General features: G+C 42.0%; 1 protein-coding gene across 1 annotated transcript in view; it reads left to right on the top strand.

The window, feature by feature from the left end:
* Window positions 1-11,328, top strand: part of IGSF10 (immunoglobulin superfamily member 10) — a 64,908-nt gene extending 53,580 nt beyond the window's left edge. The window contains exon 7 of the mRNA XM_040349185.1: window positions 9,188-11,328. Coding sequence (XP_040205119.1) covers window positions 9,188-11,096 — 1,909 coding nt within the window. The 3' untranslated portion in view covers window positions 11,097-11,328. The remainder of the gene's footprint in view (window positions 1-9,187) is intronic.
* Window positions 11,329-23,094: the final 11,766 nt, after the last annotated feature.

Here is a 23,094-nt window from a genome sequence, read left to right as displayed (position 1 = left end):
TTATCCCCCAAAAAAGTTATCGCGTCTACAAACTATGGAATATTTGTATTTATTTATTTTTACTAGTAATGGCGGGGATCATCGACTTATAGCGTGACTGTGATATTGCGGGGGACAAATCAGACACTAACTGACACTTTTTGGGGACCAGTAACACTAATGCAGTAAAAATACACATAAAAATACACATAAAAATATGCACTGTCACTGTACGAATGACATTGGCTGAGAAGGGGTTAACATCAGGGGCAATCAAACAGTTAAATGTGTTCCAAGCCAGTGCTTGTGTACTGTGGGAGGTGCTTTTACTAAGGGAAGGCATAGATCCGTGTCCCTGCTTTGCAAGAACACAGGATCAATGCCTTATCTACTGACAGAGCGGCAATCTGCCCTGTTTACATAGGCTGATCGCTGTTCTGCCTGTCTACTCAACAATCAGTGGGTGTAAGTCCAAGGTACCTGGTGCTGGGCACAGCGGAAGCGAGCCGTCACGTGTACGCACTCTAGACCCGAAAGTGTCAGAGCACATACTAGGTACAGGATCTGGTGCAGAGCCGCCGCCCTGCCGCAGTATTTCTTCGATGGGAGGTCGTAAAGTGCTTAAATGAAACCTTGTAGCAATAGCAGATAATGAGCAGTAGCATAAATAGAAAGAAACATGTTTTTTCCATGTTGTGACCCTGCAAAATGTTGTATGAATCAGACCCCTGCTTCTGCCCTCTTCCCCTTGCTGCAAGATAGGCAGACAGCAGGAGTCTTCACAGCTACTTCTTAGCAAACATTAGGATTTCAGGCAAGATCGTCAATTTGTTATCTGTACTTCCATAAATGAAGTACTAGTCGGAGCACAAAAATATAAACTAAGCAGGAGCTGACTGTAATATGTGCAGAGTGCAATATGTGTCCCTACTGGCATTATTCAGTGTTCTGCTATGTGCAAGCTATCATTTTCTTGGATTGGGATTTGTAAAAAAAAAAAAAAAAAAAACTTTTGAGTATATAGCTGCAGATTTTCCTCCTCTAAAAGTACTGCAAACATTTTCAAATCCAATTACTTTAAACTAGAAATCTGAAATTCCTGTGATTCTAAATGAAATGTTATTCAGCACAGCTGTCATGTTTGGTTTTATTGCTAGTCTAATGTGGGCTAAATCAAATTGTCAAGCACTCTCGGGTGTAGTCAGCATAATGAAACCCACAAGAACATGTAAAAAAATAGACCACATGTGGTACATTACTATCCATACAAAAGGGCTTTTCTTCTACATGATAGGTTTTAGCAATGTGTACTTTAGAAACATTCCCAATTCTGAAAACCTTTACCTGTCAGTATTTTTCTTCAGGGCCCTCATCTGTTGCACACTGTGGATAGCAAATATTTAACCTAAACAGTAAAATTTTAAATGGACTTTCTGCTTTTAAAGAAATCCTATTCTTTTTATGGTTTATGAAAGTGATCTAAATTTGGAGTTTCCTTAATCAATTTAGTTGGTCTGTTTAGGATTCAGTCTAATGTGTCATAGTGTAATAGTAACAACTGTGGCCAAACCGTGATATAAAGGATTCCAATGGTCCACCACAAACTGCATGTATATACATTTCATCTACTGTGTTAGTTACATAGTTAGGTTGAAAAAAGACACTAGACCATCGAGTTCAAGCAACCACAAATAAAAAACCTCCATATACACTACCCATAATTTATCCAGAGAAAGGCTGAAATAAAAAACCCAATAAAGCATGATACAATTTGCTTCAGTAAGAGAAAACATTCCTTCCTGATCCCCCTGGATGCAATCGGATATTGTATCAACTACTCCTGGCATTATTACCTCTAAAAATTAGCATCTAGATATATTTTGTGCATTTAGGAATGCATCTAGCTCTTTTTTAAAACCATCTACCGAGCTGGCCAAAATTAGTTCTTGAGGGAGCCTAGCCCACATTTTCACAGCTTTTATTGTGAAAAAGCTTTTCCATATATATGTAGGGCAAAAAGAGCGTCCCCTTGTCCTCTGGGATGAGCGGTAAGTACCTAACTCTACACCAAGTTCACAACATGGACCCAGGCCTGGACTGTCCATAGGGCATATCAGGCATTTGTTCTAAATTCGATCCGATGTTGAAACCATGCCCACTCCTCTCCCTTCTGTCATCTTCTTCCAACTCCTGGGGGGCAAGGCAATTCCCAAGCAAGTGCCATCCAGCGCCAGCTGTGGTTGCTTCGTGACAGCTGACAGCTCAGTGACATCTGAGTGCCTGAGGGCCAGGGACAATAAGGGGGGCCTATGAGAGGCTCCTGGGTGGATGGGGCAGGATGGATTTAGCCGCAGGATGGTTGGTGTCAACGGGCTCCTGGTGCTGAGAGGAGAGAGAAGGACTGAGAGAGCTTGGGGAGGAGGAGGACACTTTCTGGACTTGGTAAGTGTTACTGGCTGTGACAGTGGGAGGAGGGGAGGGAAAGGGACCAGCGAACAGCTGAGAACCAGAGTGTGACAGTCTGCCTTCTACATGGACAGGGGAGAGACCACTTTGAGAGGAGACCTGTGTATGTGGGTGGGGGATGTACTGTACTTCATATAGTATAATGGTGGGACATAGCAGACATACTGATCAACCCACCCTCTTTCTCTCACCACCCCTATCCCTACCTCCCCACTTTCACTACCCCCTCTCTTCCTACACTCCTCTTCCCCTCTCCTTCTCCCTCCCCCTCTCTGACTACCCCTTCTGTCCCTCCCCATATCTACATCCCCTTCTCTCACACTCTCTCTCCCCCTCTTTCCCCTCTCTCTCTCCCCTTCCCCCTCTCTCCCTCTAACTCCCCTTCTCCCTCACCCGCTCTCTCTCACCCTCTCTCTCTCTCTCTCCCTCTAACTCCCCTTCTCTCTCACCCCCCTCTCTCTCACCCTCCTATTTCCCCCTCCCTTTATCTCTCTCCTACTTTTCCATATCCCATGTCTCTCTCCCTCCTAGACATAGATATAAGGCTGCAAGATGGATCAGCTTCTCCAGATCATGTACCTAGTACGTGATCTGACACATTTTTAGGTAGGGAGTACACACTGCCGGCGACCCGGCCACGCTATGAGTAAACACAGCAAATGTCGATCACCGGGTGCAGGTGCACACCTGCCAATCGTCATGGATTTACACAAGGTAGAGCTCTGTCCTGTCAGTGGGGAAGTAATAGATGTTCTTTACCTGCAAATCAGGGAATAAAATCCATGAATTCCCTTAGTAAAATCACCAATCACAGTACACAAAAACACTAGCTAGGCATACATTTAACCCTTCAATTGCCCCTGATGTTGAACCTCTTCTCAGCCAATGTCATTAGAACAGTGACAGTGCATATTTTTAGCACTGATCACTGTATTACTGTCACTGGTTCCCACAAAGTGTCAGCTAGTGTCCAAATGTCTGTCACAATATCACAGTCACTGATTGCCGTCATTACTAGTGAAAATAAATAAATACAAATTATAGTATATACATATATATATATATATATATATATATATATATATATATATATATATATATATATATATATATATATATATATATATATATATATATATATATAGTTTGTAGGCACTATAACTTTTATGCAAACAATCAATATACACTTATTGGTATTTTTTTTACTAAAAACATGTAGTAGAATACATATTTTTGATTTTTTAACATATGTTTTATAGTAGAAAGTAAAAAATATTAATTATCATTTTTTTCAAAATTGTCGGTCTTTGTTTATAGATTTGTGAAAATAGTGCAGCGTTGCATATCTATAAATCTTGTATAAACAAATAAATGATTATACATTCCATAAAACAATTTCTGAATACAAAAAAAAAAACAGTTCATGTGTAAGCTTTCACCGCTGTGTAAAATTGTACTGAATTAGATCCAATATTCAGTGCACACCACTACCTGCTAAAATGCCTGCTCACCTCAAGGATGAGTATAAAACTCATAGACAGATCACTCCTCGTGTCCACCACGATCAATCCACTTTACCAATGGTAGTAATTCCTACAGTCCCCAGGCTGCACCCCTGTGTGGGTAATCAACGTTTGAATTGTCTCCAAACAACACCTTCCTACACTCGCTTTTCAATGATCAATTCTGCTTATTTTTCCAGGGGTTAAGGACATGAAACAAAAAACACCATAAAGTACCATAGTGTTCTCTGTTTTTTTTTTTTTTTAAAAAGCCCCCATATAAAGTCACACTTACAACAAGTAATAATAAAAACAGCATGTATTAAACCACCAGTTCATTCACCGCAGATCTAGACTCACGGTGCTTTGCCTGACATCACAGATTCGACTACTCCCCTCTAGACGCGTGTCGGCCTCTCACTGGCCTTAATCAGTAGATCTAGATCCCTTATGCATTTCTACATGTTGATCATATTCCCCCCTTAATCTCCTCTTCTCAAGAGAGAGCAAGTTCAGTTCAGCTAATCTATCCTTATAGCTGAGCTCCTCCATGCCTCTTATCAGTTTTGTTTCCCTTCTGTACACTTTCTCCAGTTTTCGGATATCCTTTTTGTGAACTGGTGCCCAAAACTGAACTGCATTTGCCAGATGAGGTCTTATTAATGATTTGTACAGGGGCAAAGTGATGTCTCTCATTCTGGAGTCTATACCTTTTTTAAGTATTTTGCTAGCTTTGGAAACTGCAGCTTGTCATTAGGTCTATGATCTACCAGAACATCCAGATCCTCTTCCACCATTGACTCCCCAGCTGTTCTCCTCCTAGTATGTATGATGCATGCATGTTTTTAGCCCCTGAGTGCATAACTTTACATTCATCAACATCCTCATTTGCCACATAGTTGCCCAATTATGAAAAGAAAACCCTAATTTAGTGTGCATCTAGCGTAAGGTGATAATACGGATGCACCGGTATTAGGTGTGCCACCGCCCCGATAATGTAGAATTGAACTAAGGACTAGTGAGTTGGGCTTTGAAGGCACACGATACAAAAATTATAGAAAACTAGAAAAATTTATTATAGGTACAGAAATATCATAGAAACCGTTATGAATAAAAAAAATCCTCCTAGTCCTCCTAGTCCTCTGGACAACCATCTGGTCACTTGTGATATAACGTTTTTATAATTATGCTTCTTATCTTAAGCTTTTTATGTTAGAACTATACAATGAATGTGAACCGTGTGTGGTAAACCAGTTGTTAATTGAACTTCACTTTGTAGTTGCCCAATTAGATGTGTGTTAAGGTCGGCTTGTAAGTTGGAGACTTCATGTAAGGACATAATTCCATTGCATAGCTTGGTGTCATCTGCAAACACTGAAATGTTAAAAAGTAAGAGTCCCAACACTAAAACACTGAACCTTGGGGTCTTTCGTAAATTCATACTGATTATTCCTTAAAATATTATTTTCTGGCAAAAATGTCCCTATGTGTTCTTTTATTAAACTCTCCAGTATCTTCCTGACTATAGACGTTAAACTAATCAGTTTGTAGTTGCTCAGTAAAGACTTTGCCCCCTTTTTAAAAATAGGCACCACATTGGTCTTATGACAATCCATTGGTACCTTGCCAGTAATTCAAAAGTCTAAAAAAAAAAAAAAAACAAGGGCTTAGATATAATAGAGCTCAGCTCTTTGAGGACACCTGGATGTAAGACATCTGGTCCAGGTGCATTATTCAACTTTATTTTGTCTAAATGAACCTAGTGCTGAATTCAGACACCCTGAAAATCAAATTGAAAGGGGAATGCAGCAAACTAGTCAATTTTGCTGAAAAATCATTGCAGCAACTCAAAATGGTACTCAGTAGTTGGTATGGGCCCCATGTGCTTGTATGCTTGCCTGACAATACCGAGGCTTGCTCCTAATGAGACGACGGATGGTGTTACATAGTTACATAGTTAGTCAGGTTCAAAAAAGACACAAGTCCATCCAGTTCAACCACAAAAAACAAAAAAAACAAAATAAAAAACACAGTACAATCCTATACACCCAACTCCATACCCACAGTTGATCCAGAGGAAGGCAAAAAACCCCAGCAGAGCATGATGGTGTCCTGGGGAATTTCCTCCCAGATCTGGACCAGAGCATCACTGAGCTCCTGAACAGACTAAGGTGGCCGTTCCTTCAGAGAGCAACCAGTGATGTCACTGGCTGCATGTACTGGCTGCATGTACAGTAAATATCTCCTAAGGGGTGCACGTTTAGGAGATATTTACACTACCTATACATCTGTTCTTCTACGGTACCTGTGCTAGGAGCAGTGAAATCCAGATGTAAGAGGGTGTAAGATGTAATATATAAAAGTCTTTACCTGTTTAAGTCTAGCCAAACATCTTAATTCTACTGTAATATACCCTACATCTAAAATCTCTTTGTTTTGGTTTGTAAACTTTCTTTATGTTTGACTTTCAGTTATAATAATCCAATTCATATTTTTTCTTTTACATTTATCATTCAAGTTAGCCCTTGTGTTTCCTTTTTTAAGAATACTGGCATAGAGCATATTGCTGTTACATTCTATCACAGCTATATTTACTCGTCTTTTCAATGCTTCCATTTCCTTCTCCTGGCTTCAAACTAAAGTAAAATAAATTTAACATGCAATGAGTTACTGTGTGAAAAGAGTTCTTTGTGATATACACAAACATGTGCTCAGAAGTTTCCACAAATCCACAGGACTTAAAAGATTTGAAATGAAAATTGTTTTGCGGGGGAGGCAATTTTCCTTTGCACCTCTCAGCATGAAGTAATGGAGTCAAAGTTATCTCTGCAAACCTCTTTGTGCCTGAAATTTGGAAAATCAGAGTATTTACCTGCTGGTAAGATACTTAATTAAAGGTGCCAATACATGTAAGCGTGATCATAGATAAAAATGTCATATGATTACAGAGATTTCCTAGGCCCATAGGAGAGAGATTTCTTAGATCCACCTGATGCTCTCCTGGGTACCATGCGGGCTGAAAAGTTGTCTCTCTCTCTCATTACTAGTCTTCCTTGACCCTGTCCCCCTATCTCCTCTCCTATATTTCCCTGTGCTATGTCTGTATTTCCACATTTCCTTTTTATTTTGTGGCTGTAACAGCAGAAAAAAAAGCTAAATTCCTTTTGGGTGATCATTTATGTGCTTTTGTGGTCACTAAGGGCATGAAAAAGGTTTCTAATACAAGTCTTGCCTAACACTAGAGAGCCACATCTAGACTATTACTAGTCCTAAGATTTAGAGAACTAGGCAAGAGCCTTGGTTTCCTGTCCCTGGCCATTAGATGGCCAGGATATTTGCTGTACTTTTTCTGGCACATTTTAGTTACACCAGTACCAAATGTGGACTCAGATAGCATTATATTTAGCATACAGGTAATAAAAGGATATTTTCCCTTTTTATGTGAAAAAAGGTGTGAGCAAAGATGGGTTGCAAACATAGCACTAACGTAAAAACTACAGATTCAAACATAGAGTTAATAATTCTTTATCCAGTATATGACACTTTACCAGCCATGCTTGAATCAGTCACATCACATCACTTTTAAATTCAGTTATAATGAATCCCTTTTCTCCAGCATATTTTGTTCAAAATATAGATCACACTACTTATGCTGTACCTGTAAAACAGCTCAGAGTTAAATTGGTCCCACACCTAAATGTACTGTACGCTTAGGAGAAGTATGGCCAAAGGATATACTTCTGCTATAGATCACAGGAGTGCAGTTTGTTCTGCATTCCTGTGAACTGTTTTCAACTGACAGCGGGCCAAAGTCTGCTGTTAGCTGACATCACAGAGCCAGTCCAGGCTCTGAAAAGATCCTGATCATAGGGTCGGTACTTATCCAGAAGCCTGGATTGGCATCTGGCTATCCTCTCAGCGACCGGCTGAGAGCCGTTGCCAGCCACTCCCCGCCCCCTCCAAAGCCCAGTGCTCCAGTGCTGGAGGGGAAAGCAGAGAGCCGCTGAATGACAGTGACAGCTCTCTGCTCAGAGCAGAGGGGGAGAACTGAGCGATCAGTGGTGTTTGATTGCTCAGTTCTCACAGCAGAGCGGACAGGGGACAGATGCAGCAACGCTCCAGCCACATTCCAGCCAATCTTCTCCCTTCTAAAGTGGTTGTAAACCCTTACATATGCCCACTGAAGTGACTAGTCTCAAATGATACACAGAGATGATTTAAATCCTCCTACATACTGTACATTGTACTTGTTTAAAGTTTATTTATCAGCAGTAAAAGACAGGTGGGGGAGATCTGTTGTCACAAGGACTGCACAGCTACAGCACAGAGCTCAGTGAAACTTGAATGGAGGAAAGGGACACACTCTCCTCTACGCAGAATCATGGGAAAATATACACAGCTGAGGCTGTCAATCAGCTGCTGTGTTCTTAAAGCGGGGTTCACCCCAAAAAAATGTTTTAACATTACATTCAGCCGAGTTGTCAGAATGACAATCGGCTGTTTTTTTTATTTTATCCCCGTACATACCGTATTTTCACCGCCGCTTCCGGGTATGTCTTCTGCAGGACTGGGCGTTCCTAAATGATTGACAGGCTTCCGACCGTCGCATACAGCGTGTCACAAGTTGCCGAAAGAAGCCGGACTGCGAGTCGGCTCTATACGGCGCCTGCGCACCAACGTTTGGCTTCTTTCGGCAACTCGTGACGCGCAGTATGCGACGGTCGGAAGCCTGTCAATCAATTAGGAACGCCCAGTCCCGAAGAAGACATACCTGGAAGCGGCTGTGAAAATACGGTATGTACGGGGATAAAATAAAAAAAACAGCTGAATGTAATGTTAAAAAATTTTTTTTGGGGTGAACCCCTGCTTTAAGGGGAGTGGGCCAATGCTGAGGAGTTGGCTTGGACTATTATCTGTGATAATGCGGATAAGAGAGGTAGGAGACAGCAGTGCGAAATTACACATTCGTGTTAAGATGGGTAAATATAGAGTAACAGAGGGACTTGCTCTTCCATGAGAAAATGCTGCTACACTATTTCTAAGAATAGGACCAAAAATAATAATTTGGTTAGGTGATTTGTGTTGAAGCACAAGACTGCTTTACTCACCCCTTATATGTATATATTATGTATAAACTGTAATGATTTGATTATAGGACAGTTTTAACAATGATAAGAAATTACATAAAAAAAAAAAAAAACGATTGTTGCTGATTCAATACTTTTTCTTATTATCTACAGGATGGGAAGTCGGATTCAAGTGTACCCCGATGGCTCACTCATCATCCAGTCTGTAAATGAAAAGGATGCCGGTGATTATTTGTGTGTAGCAAGAAATAAAATGGGAGATGATGTAATTCTTATGAAAGTCAGTATGACGATGAAACCTGCAAAGATAATACAAAAACAGCAGCTCATGAAGGAAGTTCCATACGGAAAAGACTTCAAAGTAGACTGCAAGGCTTTAGGTTCTCCATCTCCAGAAATATCTTGGACTTTACCCGATGGCACAGTGATAAATAATGTTCTACAAGCTGATGACAGTGGCAGGAGAGTACGGAGATATGTTCTCTTCGACAATGGTACTTTGTATCTCAACAAAGTAGGGATGGCTGAAGAGGGAGATTACACATGTTATGCTGAAAACACATTAGGAAGAGATGAAATGAAAGTCCATATTACTGTGGTCACTGCTGCTCCACGCATTAAAATAAACACCAGAACAAAATTTGAGGCAAGAGCTGGTGGTCGTGTGGTTCTGGATTGTGAGGCTACTGGAGAACCAAAACCTAAAATATTTTGGTTGCTTCCATCAAGTGACATGATAGCCACATCCCATGACAGATATTTATTGCATGAAAATGGATCTTTGACTATCAACCTTGTGAAATTGTTGGATGCAGGCGAGTACATGTGTGTGGCACGTAATCCGGCAGGAGATGACACAAAGCTCCTCAAATTAGATGTTCATTCAACACCACCTGTTATTAATGGTTTATATACAAATAAGACAATAATTAAAGATTCAGCCTTAAAACACTCTAGAAAATTAATAAACTGCAAAGCTGAAGGGACACCACCACTTCAAATCATGTGGATTATGCCTGATAATATTTATCTTACAGCACCATATCATGGCAGCAGAATTATAGTACATCAGAATGGAACACTGGAAATTCGGAATGTAAGGCCCTCTGATACAGCAGAATTCACTTGTGTTGCTCGCAATGATGGTGGTGAAAGTATGTTGGTGGTCCAGCTCGAAGTTCTGGAAGTGCTTAGGAGGCCAGTGTTTAAAAATCCATTCAATGAGAAGATAATTGCCAAACCAGGAAAAATGGCTATTCTTAACTGCTTTGCAGATGGAAACCCAACTCCAGAAATAATGTGGCTTCTGCCAAATGGCTCTAGATTTGTAAGTGGACTGATGCTTTCAAAATATTATGCAGGAACCAATGGAACTTTACTTATTTACAGTCCAAACAAAAATGATGCAGGCAAGTATCGATGTGCAGCCCGAAATAAAGTAGGCTACATTGAAAAACTCATCATTCTTGAGGTGGGTCAAAAACCTAATATTCTGACACATCCAAGAGGACCAATAAAGGGTATCATTGGGGAGATGTTGTCTTTACACTGTTTGTCTGATGGAATACCAAAGCCTAGTGTTATCTGGACGCTTCCAAGTGGATATGTGATAGACAGACCTCAGTTTAGTGGGAAATATATGCTACTAGAAAATGGCACGCTGGTCATTCAAGAAGCAACTATACATGATCGTGGAAACTATTTGTGTAAGGTAACAAATAATGCTGGTGAATCATCCATAAGTGTTCCTGTTATGATTGTAGCATATCCTCCAAGGATTACAAATAAAGCCCCACAAAACATTCATACAAGAGCCGGTTCACCTATACATCTAAACTGTATGGCCATTGGAATACCAAAGCCAGAGATAACTTGGGAGCTACCAGACTCATCGGTGTTAACAACAGCTGGTAAAGGACGGTCTACCGGGACTGAGCTTCTCCACCCCCAAGGAACATTAGTTGTACAAAATCCTAGACCTTCGGACTCTGGGGTGTACAAATGTATTGTTAGAAATGCCCTTGGCATGGACAGCAGCTCAACATATTTAAAAGTTATCTAAAGCTACATAGAAGTAAATTCTACAGAACATGAATGCATTTGAAGGGAAGTCAAAAAAGGAGGGAGGTAGAGACAACTGACTCTAATGTTTGGCTTACAAATGTAGGATCTTATCAATGCCTACATGAAATAAATGACTTACTTAAGGCACTTTTCTAAAAACCTCCTTTATAAGGAAACTGTGAAAATAAAGAATGAAATATTATATATAAAACATTTTTATTCAAAAACTATACCATGGACATTTATTATTTTCCATTATACTTCTTTGCAAATAAAACAAGAAAACATTTTTTTTTTTTTTCAAAAAAAATCTCAAGGTCAATATAATTAATAAACAAAATAAAAAAATTGGTTGGCTGTTGCATTTTTAAACAAAGTATTTTTAATGGGGACAAATTCAAGCATATGTATTTTTGTTTTAATGAATAGGAAATATATTTGACAGTTTTAAATAATGGATTTTGGTTTATTTATAGCCAGATGCAAATCTTTTGATATGGCAATCAAAAGAACCACACATGTACACATCATAAACCACTGCTAAAACATAACGCTATTGCAAGCACAACTTTTTACATTTTCTTTCAACGAATACAAATTATTTTCATAAAGTGAGAAAAACACACCTCTACTACAAAAGACAAGTCGCAGAATTTCTAATAAAAACTGGATAATTTTATCTGAAATTTTAGACATAAGCTGACAATTATGTTTGTTCTGGGTACAACAGGTCTGGAACAATAGATGCTTTTGTCAGTATATCTGGGAATTGAACTGTATATCTGTTTTAGTTCATCAAAAAGTTTGTTAAACCCTCCTAACATTTGCGACTTTTGAGATATTGTGCATATTTATGCAAATGAGGGAGATACGGCGATTCGCGAACGTACGCGCGCCCGGCGCAGGCTACGCGATGTGCGCGTAAGTTGTACGTCCGGCGTAAAGTTATTTCTCATAAAGCAGGTGTAACTCAGCAACAGACGTGCACAGGTCAGCTGGAGAGCAGCTGCAGCAGCACAGTTACGGACGAGCTGAGCAACCACACTTGCAGGACAACACATCTGTATGCCAACATGCCAGGGGCAGCCATGGTCATAGCACTACTACTGTGTCCATAGGCACGTAGGAGGGCACGGGAGAGGATATACCGAACGCACATGAACGTCTTTGGCATGGGGGAATCGGAGGTGTATCGCATCTTCAGATTCAGCCCTGATACCATCCTGGAATTAGCCACAGCCCTGCATGATGACATCACCAGCCAGACACAACGCTCACATGCAGTGCAGCCACTGGTCAAGGTACTGGCAACACTGCATTTCCTTGCCAGTGGATCATTCCAACGTACAAGTGGAGTCGTGTCTGGGATGTCACAATCCACCATGAGCAGATGCGTGTACCAGGTTGTCCCCGCAATCCTCACATGCATGTCCCACCACATCATCAAACCCACCCATGAGCATCTGCGGCAGAAGGCAATGCAGGATTTCTACAGAATTGCCGGATTCCCACGCACCGTGGGGGCCATTGATTGCACACATGTGGCACTACGCCCCCCCCTCCTGCCACAGAGCACATATACCGTAATCGGAAGCAGTGGCATTCCATCAACGTACAGGTGATAGCCGATGCCCAATGCCTCATATGGCACATCCATGCCAAACACCCCGGGGCCAGCCATGACAGCTACATATACCGTCAAAGCACCATCCCAACAGAATTCGAACAGAACGTGTACAGGGACAGCTGGCTGGTTGGTGAGTGACATGGGTGTCAGGTATGACTGTCCGACCCCATGATGCAGACATCACGAGGGGCACATGCACGGCTAACATCCTCCTGTCTTTTCCCTTCCAGGTGACTCGGCATATGCACTTGGGCCCCATCTCCTGACTCCATGCCGGAATCCCCAAACCAGAGGAGAGAGAAGATACAATGCTGCACGCATACGCACCCGTGCAGTGGTGGAGCGCACATTTGGCATCCTGAAGTCCCGTTTCCGATGCCTGGATAAGTCCGGGGGGACCCTGTTGTATTCCCCAAACTTTGTGTGCCAGATCATCGGTGCATGTTGCATGCTGCACAACTATGCCATGAGAAAGGGCCTGGAGATTGACATATGTGATGACCTGACCCCCCAACCACACAGTCCCCCCCTGAATGAGGCTAACCCATCTGCTGAGGGAACATCAGTCAGGAGTTGCCTCGTGGAACGCATCTTTGCACGTTAAACACACACATTCATCATGTGACACAGACAATGCACGCATGCACACCACTGTGGTCCCTAGCTCACACACACCACATCCACCCACCATGCAGGACTTGGGAGCAGCAACGCCATGCCAAGGCCCCAATGGTGTTACTGTCCATTCATACCACATTCACACGGTCGTGGGGATAACCTCTCCCCGACGACCCAGGGTGACACGCCTTGCTGGCAGGAATATCACCCACACATTCACACACCAGTCACACTCTAGCCTGCACTCCTCACCGTGTGCATTCACTACAAAATAAAAAAAGCTCATACTCTGAACATAAACCAAAATAAAAAAAGCTCATACTCTGAGCATAAACCAAAATAAAAAAAGCTCATACTCTGAGCATAAACCAAAAAAAAGGCAATCAATTGCCCTGTCGTGGGCCAGACCTGGTGCCACGGCTCCGGCTCCTCAGCTGTCTGGAGGGAGCCTCGGGTGGGGGGGGGGGCATCAGGGGGAGGATCATCCCCTGGTCTCTCCCTGGCTGGCTGCCTGCCCTCCAACGCCAGGGCAATGCGGGTGAGGACCGCATTAGTCTGGTGACAATCGCAGCGCAGTTACCACTGACATCCTGCAGGCTGTCAGATATCTGGGCCGAGGAGGCCAGGCTGTCTGCCACATGTCGCAGGTCCCCGGCTACAGCACCCATATGGCGGGTCTGGCGGGTCTGGCGGGCCTGATCCCTTGCAAGATTTTCCTGGAGGCATTCAGGAACACCCCTTGTCTTCATCATAGCCTTCCTGGGGGCAGGAGAGGCTTGGGGCCGTCTGTATGGGGAGGCCCTTGAGGCGCTTTCCCTGATGTGGGAGGAGGGTGAGGAGCTTTCCCTGATGTGGGAGGAGGGTGAGGGGCTTCTCCTGATGGGGGAGGAGGGTGAGGGGCTTCCCCTGATGGGGGAGGAGGTTTGGGAGGGTCCAGGGATGGTGGTAGACACCGTCCTCATGATCCACTTGCTCCTCCTCAACTTCCTCTAGAGGAGAGGTGGGGGCACACTCCTCCGAGGATGGCATAGGTCGTCCACCAGATGACGACGGGCCCGCTCCCTCCAGCACATCTGTGGATGACACAAAGCATTCACAAGTTGGTGGACCCACACACTTGTCACATGTTCCCTTCCACCCCCTCACATGCTACACACCGGATAGGGGATAAAACACACTTACCTGTCCTCAAGGCCTGGTCACCGAAATCAAATCCCTCCATGCCATCCACCTGCTCCCGCTGCAGACAGCTGGCGATGACCTCCTCCTCATCGGTCAACCGCAGAGCAGAAGCTGGTCCTCCTCCCGTGACCCTGGTGTGCCTCCTCATAAGGGCCAGCTTGTCCTGGACCCGACGTCTCATGTCATTTATTTTTTTGTTTACATTGTTGGGGGTCCTGGTCTCATTCCCCACGGCATTGACCTCCAGGGTGATCTCCCTCTTATGTGCCTTGCTGGTCCTGGCACTGTGGGCACCATGAAGGTACTGATCAAATTTGGCTATTGCCGAAATAAGGATAGAACTCTCCTCCTTAGAAAAGTTCTTCTTCCTCCTCTCCTTGCCAACATTTGTAGCTGCCATCGCTCAGCAAAAGTACTTTGCTTCAGGGGGGGAAACAAGCAGGATGTACTTTTGCGCCGGACAAGCGTATGGCTGGGCGTATTTATGCGCTCGGCGTAAGCCGGTGGGCCGGCGTATCCCAGGAAGTTGCGCCGGCGTAGTTGTAAGCATGCGCACAGGGGTGCCCTCATACTTTCGCGTCACTGCGCATGCTTCGTTCATTATACACCGGGCGTAAAACACTGCTCCACGCTTGGACCATCATTTGCATAAGGTCACACCCACTTACACTTACGCTGGCTTACGCCGGCGAAATTACGTTACGCCGGCGCAAGGTTGGGAGCATTTGCTTTGTGAATTCCATGCTTGCCTCTCCGCGCTGCGCCGGCGTAGTGTAAAAGAGATATGCTACGGCCGCATAAATATGTGCCAATGTATGTGAATCTGGGCCACAATGTGTACATAAAGCACTATCTGACACACTGATGCTAATAACATATGAAAAAGCACCAGCAAGTCTGAACCAATAAATGTCAGCATTGATTCAGTATACAAATGGAGCTTGTGATACTCTTTTTAGAACAAAAAAAAGCTTTAACAAATTCTTATGATTTTGGGGAACCTATAAAAAATATCCTTTACCAAAATCTTATCTAAACACAAGTTTATGAATATGAACTTTTAATACCTTTTTTTTTTGTTTCGATTAGAGTAGAAAAATAATAAAACCCCCGTAAGGTTTTTTTTGGTGTCTTTGTCCACACTTGGTAGTTTCACCTGCTATATTCGTCCTGGTGACCTATCCATTCCTATACGAATGTTACAGTTGTCACCAAATGAGAAGTGAGAGTAAATCTTCTATTGGGGACCCTTGCTACCATAATAGCTAGCCAAGAGGTGAATTTCCCTTACTTTGTGGAAATGCCATCTCACTTTCTGCTGTGCCTGTTTTTCAACAGGAAGTGAAAGAGAATCTCCCAGCTTTATTCAGTACCACCATATGTCACAGAAAATAAATTCCATCTTAAAGTCATCAGCATCATCCTCATTCAATAAAGCTAAAGAGCAGTGTGTTTCCGACAGCCTTTTTGGAACATGTGAGCAGTCACTGTCATTCTCTTGCAACATCTGAATGGTAACGATGATGGCAGGAAAGGGTTGGCTATTCGCAAAATAATTATTAAAACGTTTGTGATAACAAAAAAAAAACATTTCCTCAATGTAGTTCTTCTCTTGCATGCGGACTAAGAATAAATCATTGTTCTGAAACCAAACCTATCTAACCATGCCCACACACAGTAAGCCAACCCCCCTGTCCACCTTTGTGGATAGTGCATGGTTGTCTCTTCTCTTTGCAGAATCAAACAGAAAGTCGCCCTTAATTTAAGTAATACTAATGTTTTTTTGTTTTTTGTTTTTAATATGGCTACATATGTTATTTTTATAGTTTAGCTGCTAAAAATGTTATGCTAGGGGGACAAATACAGCCAGAAGACAACAGTTGCTTAGTGGTTTTGTCACCAGCTGTGAAAGGTCAAACCACAGATTTGTTTTTATTTTTGGAAACAATTTTGTTTTGTGGGATCTTAGAATTTAAACAGGGCTATATATACAGTTGCAAGAAAAAGTATGTGAACCCTTTTGGAATGCTATTGATTTCCGCACAAATTGGTCATAAAATGTGATCTGATCTTCATCTAAGTCACAACAATAGACAATCACAGTCTGCTTAAACTAATAACACACAACGAATTAAATGTTACCATGTTTTTATTGAACACACCATGTAAACATTCACAGTGCAGGTAGAAAAAGTATGTGAACCCTTGGATTTAATAACTGGTTGAACCTCCTTTGGCAGCAATAACTTCAACCAAACGTTTCCTGTAGTTGCAGATCAGACGTGCACAACGGTCAGGAGTAATTCTAGACCATTCCTCTTTACAGAACTGTTTCAGTTTAGCAATATTCTTGGGATGTCTGGTGTGAATCGCTTTCTTGAGGTCATGCCACAGCATCTCAATCGGGTTGAGGTCAGGACTCTGACTGGGCCACTCCAGATGGCATATTTTCTTCTGTTTAAGCCATTCAGTTGTTGATTTACTTATATGCTTTGGGTCGTTGTCCTGTTGTAACACCCATCTTCTGTTGAGCTTCAGCTGGTGGACAGATGGCCTTAAGTTCTCCTAAAAAAATGTCTTGTTAAACTTAGGGATTAATTTTTCCTTCTATGATAGCAATCCGTCCAGGCCCTGATGCAGCAAAGCAGCCTCAAACCATGATGTTAACACCACCATACTTCACAGTTGGGATGAGGTTTTGATGTTGGTGTGCTGTGCCTCTTTTTCTCCACACATAGTGTTGTGTGTTTCTTCCAAACAACTAAACTTTGGTTTCATCTGTCCACAGAATATTTTTCCAGTACTGCTGTGGAACATCCAGGTGCTCTTGTACAAACTGTAAACGTGCAGCAATGTTTTTTTTGGACAGCAGTGGCTTTCTCTGTGGTATCCTCCCATGAAATCCATTCTTGTTTAGTGTTTTACGTATCGTAGATTCGCTAACAGGGATGTTAGCATATGCCAGAGACTTTTGTAAGTCTTTAGCTGACACTCTAGGATTCTTCTTCACCTCATTGAGCAGTCTGCGCTGTGCTCTTGCAGTCATCTTTACAGGATGGCCACTCCTAGGGAGAGTAGCAGCAGTGCTAAACTTTCTCCATTTATAGACAATTTTTTTTCCCCGTGGACTGGTGAACAGCAAGGCTTTTGGAGATACTTTTATAACCCTTTCCAGCTTTATGCAAGTCAACAATTCTTATTTGTAGGTCTTCTGAGAGCTCTTGTGTGTGAGGCATCATTCACATCAGGCAATGCTTCTTGTGAAAAGCAAACCCAGAACTGGTGTGTGTTTTTTATAGGGCAGCTGTAACCAACACCTCCAATCTCATCTCATTAATTGGACTCCAGTTGGCTGACACCTCATTCCAATTAGCTCTTGAAGATGTCATTAGTATAGGGGTTCACATACTTTTTCCACCTGCACTGTGAATGTTTACATGGTGTGTTCAATAAACACATGGTAACATTTAATTCTTTGTGTATTATTAGTTTAAGCAGACTGTGATTGTCTATAGTTGTGACTTATATGAAGATCAGATCACATTTTATGACCAATTTGTGCAGAAATCCATATCATTCCAAAAAGGGTTCACATACTTTTTCTTGCAACTGTTGGTAAGTGTATAGTGAGCAGAAAGTGGTTGTAAATCTTTTCAAATAACCACTGAAGTGACTAGACACTGATATGAAATGAACCCTCCTATGTTATACATACAGTAGGTTGTAAGTATTTATCTGCAGCCTTCTCACCTCCTAAATTTTACACAGCATTTCTGAGCTTCAGAATGCAGAGGGTGGGGACCTGATATCACATTGCACAACATAAAGCAGGGAGCTTAGTGTAAGCTGAGACCTGAATGGAGGGAACAAACACAACCTCTTCTACACAGTATCATAGGGAAACAAGCAAACTTGAGGCTATCAATCACCTGCTTTGTACGTGAGGGAAGCATGGCCGTCTCCCAGGATTGTCTGGTGTCAGCATAGGCTGTCAGAAGTGTGTTGCTAATTTTTCTTTTCAGAGGTTTACAACCACTTTATTACCACATATTATATTTAGGTCAGATAATGATGTGGAAAAGGCAAGGTATATGAATCACGATGATGTGATATCTTGATATGTTGTTGTTATCTCCAGTATGAAAACTGTATTTTCACATGCTGGATGTCAATAACCCACGATTACTGTGCATAGGCAAATTCTGAATCATAGCTAGGATTAAATAACACTATGCTGAGAGGGGTTAGAACTCAGGTCATTTTATTATAGCAAGCCCATTTTCATTCCCCTTATTATTACTTCTAATTTTTCATATAACCACACTATGATATTTGTTGGTGGCTGCCTGCAGATCCAAAGGTCCTCACTCATTTATTAACCCTCGGATATCTTCTATTTCATCATCAATGGTTGGATCTATTACAGAGCAATCATATTAAAAAGGTTTAAGACGCTTTAGATTATTTTTTTTTTTTTTGTGGCTGTGTGGAATCACTCCTATAGTCATATCACTGCTACTTGTTGCAGGCATGCTTAGACAAATTATATGTAGTAGTGTATTCAATTACTCTGGTTTGTCATTAAACCAACACTACCACCACTGCCATTCCATTTTACCCCAGCCTGTCCACCACTCTGTCTAAATACTATATACTGTATAACAAAGTGTTTCAAAATAAATATTTTTTGGCAGTATGACCATTAGCCCCCTTGCTGGGTCCAAAATGCTTATGGTGCAGAAGCTGCTGTATTTTTTATAGAACATGATATAAAATTATTCAATTTGGACTTATTCTTTTTTTTACTAGCCCCAAAACATGGTCTTAGATGCCAATGGTATGTTGTAATGCTGAAATACAGAGAATCATTTTACTTTTGTCTACTTGTTCTTCATCATCACTAGTCTCCCTTCCTAGTAAGTCCACTGTGTTATTATTGAAGTCTATGATGGTGCTGTAGTGTTGAGGACAAAAGCTGTGAAATGATCGTCTAACTTTGTCTCATTTATCATCATCATCAGCTACATTTCTTGATTCAATCATGTGGCCCTGATGCTGCTGGGGTGCTATTGCATCTAAAACAGCAAAAAAAATAAAAAATCTTCCTCAGGCATAATTATCAGCATCATCACAGCCCAGTTTATGTATGATTTATAAAAAAAAAAAAATTGAACATTAGCACACCTATAGATGATGCTACACCAAAGTTGCAACAATGAATAAAAAAAATGAAAAATGAAAATAAAACATATGTTACTTGTAATGCCAAATGTCCACAGTACAGGATCCCCCAAAAAAGTTAATCTGTAAAAGGAAAAAAAGTGTTGTGGACCCCAATACACTTTAGGTTTAAAATCTTTATTCAACAGCAAAATGGTAACACAAATGTGCTTTTCATAGAGCGAGGCACAAATGCAGCTATTCTTTCAGAAAAGAAAGTGACATGAAGGTGTGTAAAATACACCACAACTTTGCAAATAGATGTGAACTGCCTAAACTAACATTGTGACAAGCTGTAAATGTATTAGCATGAAGAGATACTTATTAACATTGTTTTTCTTAGTTATCACTAATACGGTGAATTTACTGCAACAAGTAAAGAATTCAGTAATCATTTACTGAACTACCTTGTCAAATACTAATGGAATGATCTATTAGGGAGTGTATATAGGAGGGCAGCTCCTCCATTTACAGTCCTGCATTTGCATTATCAAATTGGTGCATGTAAAAAAAAAAAATATTCGGTATTATATGTGCTGTTTGCAGCATTAAAATACAAATTTACTTTTCAACTTTTTTTCTGGTCACCACTGGCCCCTTGTAGGTAGATCTAGCAGAAATATTGGGGTTGATTTACTAAAACTGGAGCGAGTGCAAAATCTTGTTCAAATAAGCTTTGACAAAAAGCCTGGAACCTGATTGGTTTATATGCAGAAATGCATCAGATTTTTCACTCTCCAGTTTTAGAAAATCAACCCCATTGCATGCTTGATGTTAGCTGGTGCTGCTGCAAGGCTAGTAGTCCTGCTCACTGCCAGAAGATTGTGTTCACTAAATAAATCCTCCAATGACTCACAAACACATTACTAAATAGTAAACTTGTTAAGTTGTAAGACTCAGGTTTACAAACTTTTGTTGCTTAAGACTGCTATTGTCTACAGCAGTAATTAGTAGGTAGTCAGTTAAAGCGGGGGTTCACCCTTAGAGGGCACTTTTTCCCCTTAGATTCCTGCTCGTTTTCTCTAGGGGAATCGGCTATTTGTTTTAAAATATGTGCAGTACTTACCCGTTTACGAGATGCATCCTCTCCGTCGCTTCCGGGTATGGGCTTCGGGAATGGGCGTTCCTTCTTGATTGACAGTCTTCCGAGAGGCTTCCGACGGTCGCATCCATGACGATTTTCCGAAAGAAGCCGAACGTCGGTGCGCAGGCGCAGTATAGAGCCGCACCAACGTTCGGCTTCTTTCGGCTACGAGTGACGCGATGGATGCGACCGTCGGAAGCCTCTCGGAAGAATGTCAATCAAGAAGGAACGCCCGCTCCCGAAGACCCATACCCGGAAGCGACGGAAGAAGATGCAGCTCGAAAACAGGTAAGTACTGCTCATATTTTAATACAAATAGCCGATTCCCCTAGACCGAACGAGCAGGAATCTAAGGGGAGAAAAAAAAAATTTAACAAATGGGTGAACTCCCGCTTTAAGTAAAAGGCAGTTAAAGTGGTTGTAAACCCTCATGTTTTCTTTTCTTTAAATAACAAACATGTCATACTTACATCCACTGTGCAGTTCATTTTGCACAGGGTGGCCCCAATCCTCCTCTTCTGGGGTCCCCCAGCGGTGCTAGTAGCTCCTCCCTGCATCGGGAAACCACCTAGGAGAAGCTCTCTTCTTTGAGGCTCCTGAATCCAGCTTTTGCGTTCATAGACACAGAATGCCGTACTGGACCCCGGTGCCCGCGTCATTTCATTGACAGCAGCGGGAGCCAATGTCTGCACTGCTATCAATCTATCCAATCAAGAGCCGAGACCCCAGCCAGAGAGAGTGTGCACGTCGCTGGCGTGGGAATGAATGGGTGAGTAAACCGGGGGGCTGGGGGGCTGCTCAGTGACAGAAGTTTTTTCACCTTAATGCATAGGATGCATTTAAGAAGCCACAGGGACTTCTCATCTTCAGGTATCTATAGCACAGTGCTTAACCTGATACATGATAGAAACAACCATCATCTGCAGAAAGTAGTCACAAGACTTTCTGCAGCTCAGAATACACATGGTCTGTACTTCTTATGGCTCCTACAACACGACTACTGTACAGTTAGAGATCTGTATGTAAATGCTGTTGCAGCTTTAGCTACTTTTAGTTTTAATGTGCAATGTTTTATTACATGATGAGGGACAAAGCTGGTGAAGCCTGTACAAAAGGACGTCTAATCCACTTCTGCCTAGAACAGCATAAGCACTTAAGCCTCGTACACATGACCGAGAAACTCGACGGGCGAAACACATCGTTTTGCACGTCGAGTTCTTTGTTAGGCTGTCGAGGATCTCTGCGAGCCAAATTTCCCCATTCCCGTCGAGGAAAAAGAAGACAGGCCTCGTACACACGACCGAGAAACTCAACGGGCAAAACACATAGTTTTCCTCGTTGAGTTCCTTGTTAGGCTTGTCGAGGAACTCGACAAGCTTGCTTTGCGTACACACTGTCAAGCCAAAATCTCCTCGTTCTCAAACGCAGTGACATACAACACATACAATGGCAGGGGAAGTTCGATTCCACTGGCTAAACTCTTGGGGCTGCTTTTGCTAATTTCCTGTATTTGCGTGTTAAATAAAAGTTTGGTAAGAGACGATTTGCACTTTTCAGTCTGTTACAGCTTTAAAAATGTGTTATCTCCATTACAAATGCTACTTTTACTCCCGTCTCATACTTTAATCTGAGCAAGCGCGGGTTTCTTAGCATACAGACGTTCGAGTTTCTCGTCGAAAACCAGCCCGACCAGAAACTCGACGGGCCAAATCAGACTCCCGTCGAGGAAATAGAGAACTTGCTCTCTTTTTGGCTCGTCAAGGTTCTCGACAGTTTCCTCGACGAAAATATACACACGACCGGTTTCCTCGGCAAAAAAATATTTCCCAGCAAGGTTCTTGCTGGTTTTTGCCGAGAAACTCGTCGTGTGTATGAGGCCACATGCTCTCTTTTTGGCTCGACGAGATCCTCGACAGTTTCCTCGTCGAAAAGTGTACACACGACCGGTTTCCTCGGCAAAAAAAAAATACCAGCAAGTTTCTTGCTGTTTTTTTACGAGAAACTCGGTCGTGTGTACGAGGCCACAGCCTGCCCTAAATCTAATGAGTTGTTTGAAGCAGACACAGTTTTATTACTTTTTATAAGATACAGTTATCCAACATAAAATGTAGCATATATTAAATGATGTCAATCGAAGGGATTGTGAACATCCAGAAACGTCCCTAATCACAAATTCGCATAGCCAGATGTTTGACCATCTAGGATCACAGACACCAATTACTTTCAAAGAGATTTGTTCTTAAGAAGCATATAGTCTGCATATAT

Source organism: Rana temporaria, chromosome 4 (genome assembly GCF_905171775.1).
Source record: "Rana temporaria chromosome 4, aRanTem1.1, whole genome shotgun sequence".
Taxonomy (NCBI): domain Eukaryota; kingdom Metazoa; phylum Chordata; class Amphibia; order Anura; family Ranidae; genus Rana; species Rana temporaria.
Note: the sequence above shows the minus strand (reverse complement) of the source record. Positions and strands in the feature narration are given on the sequence as shown.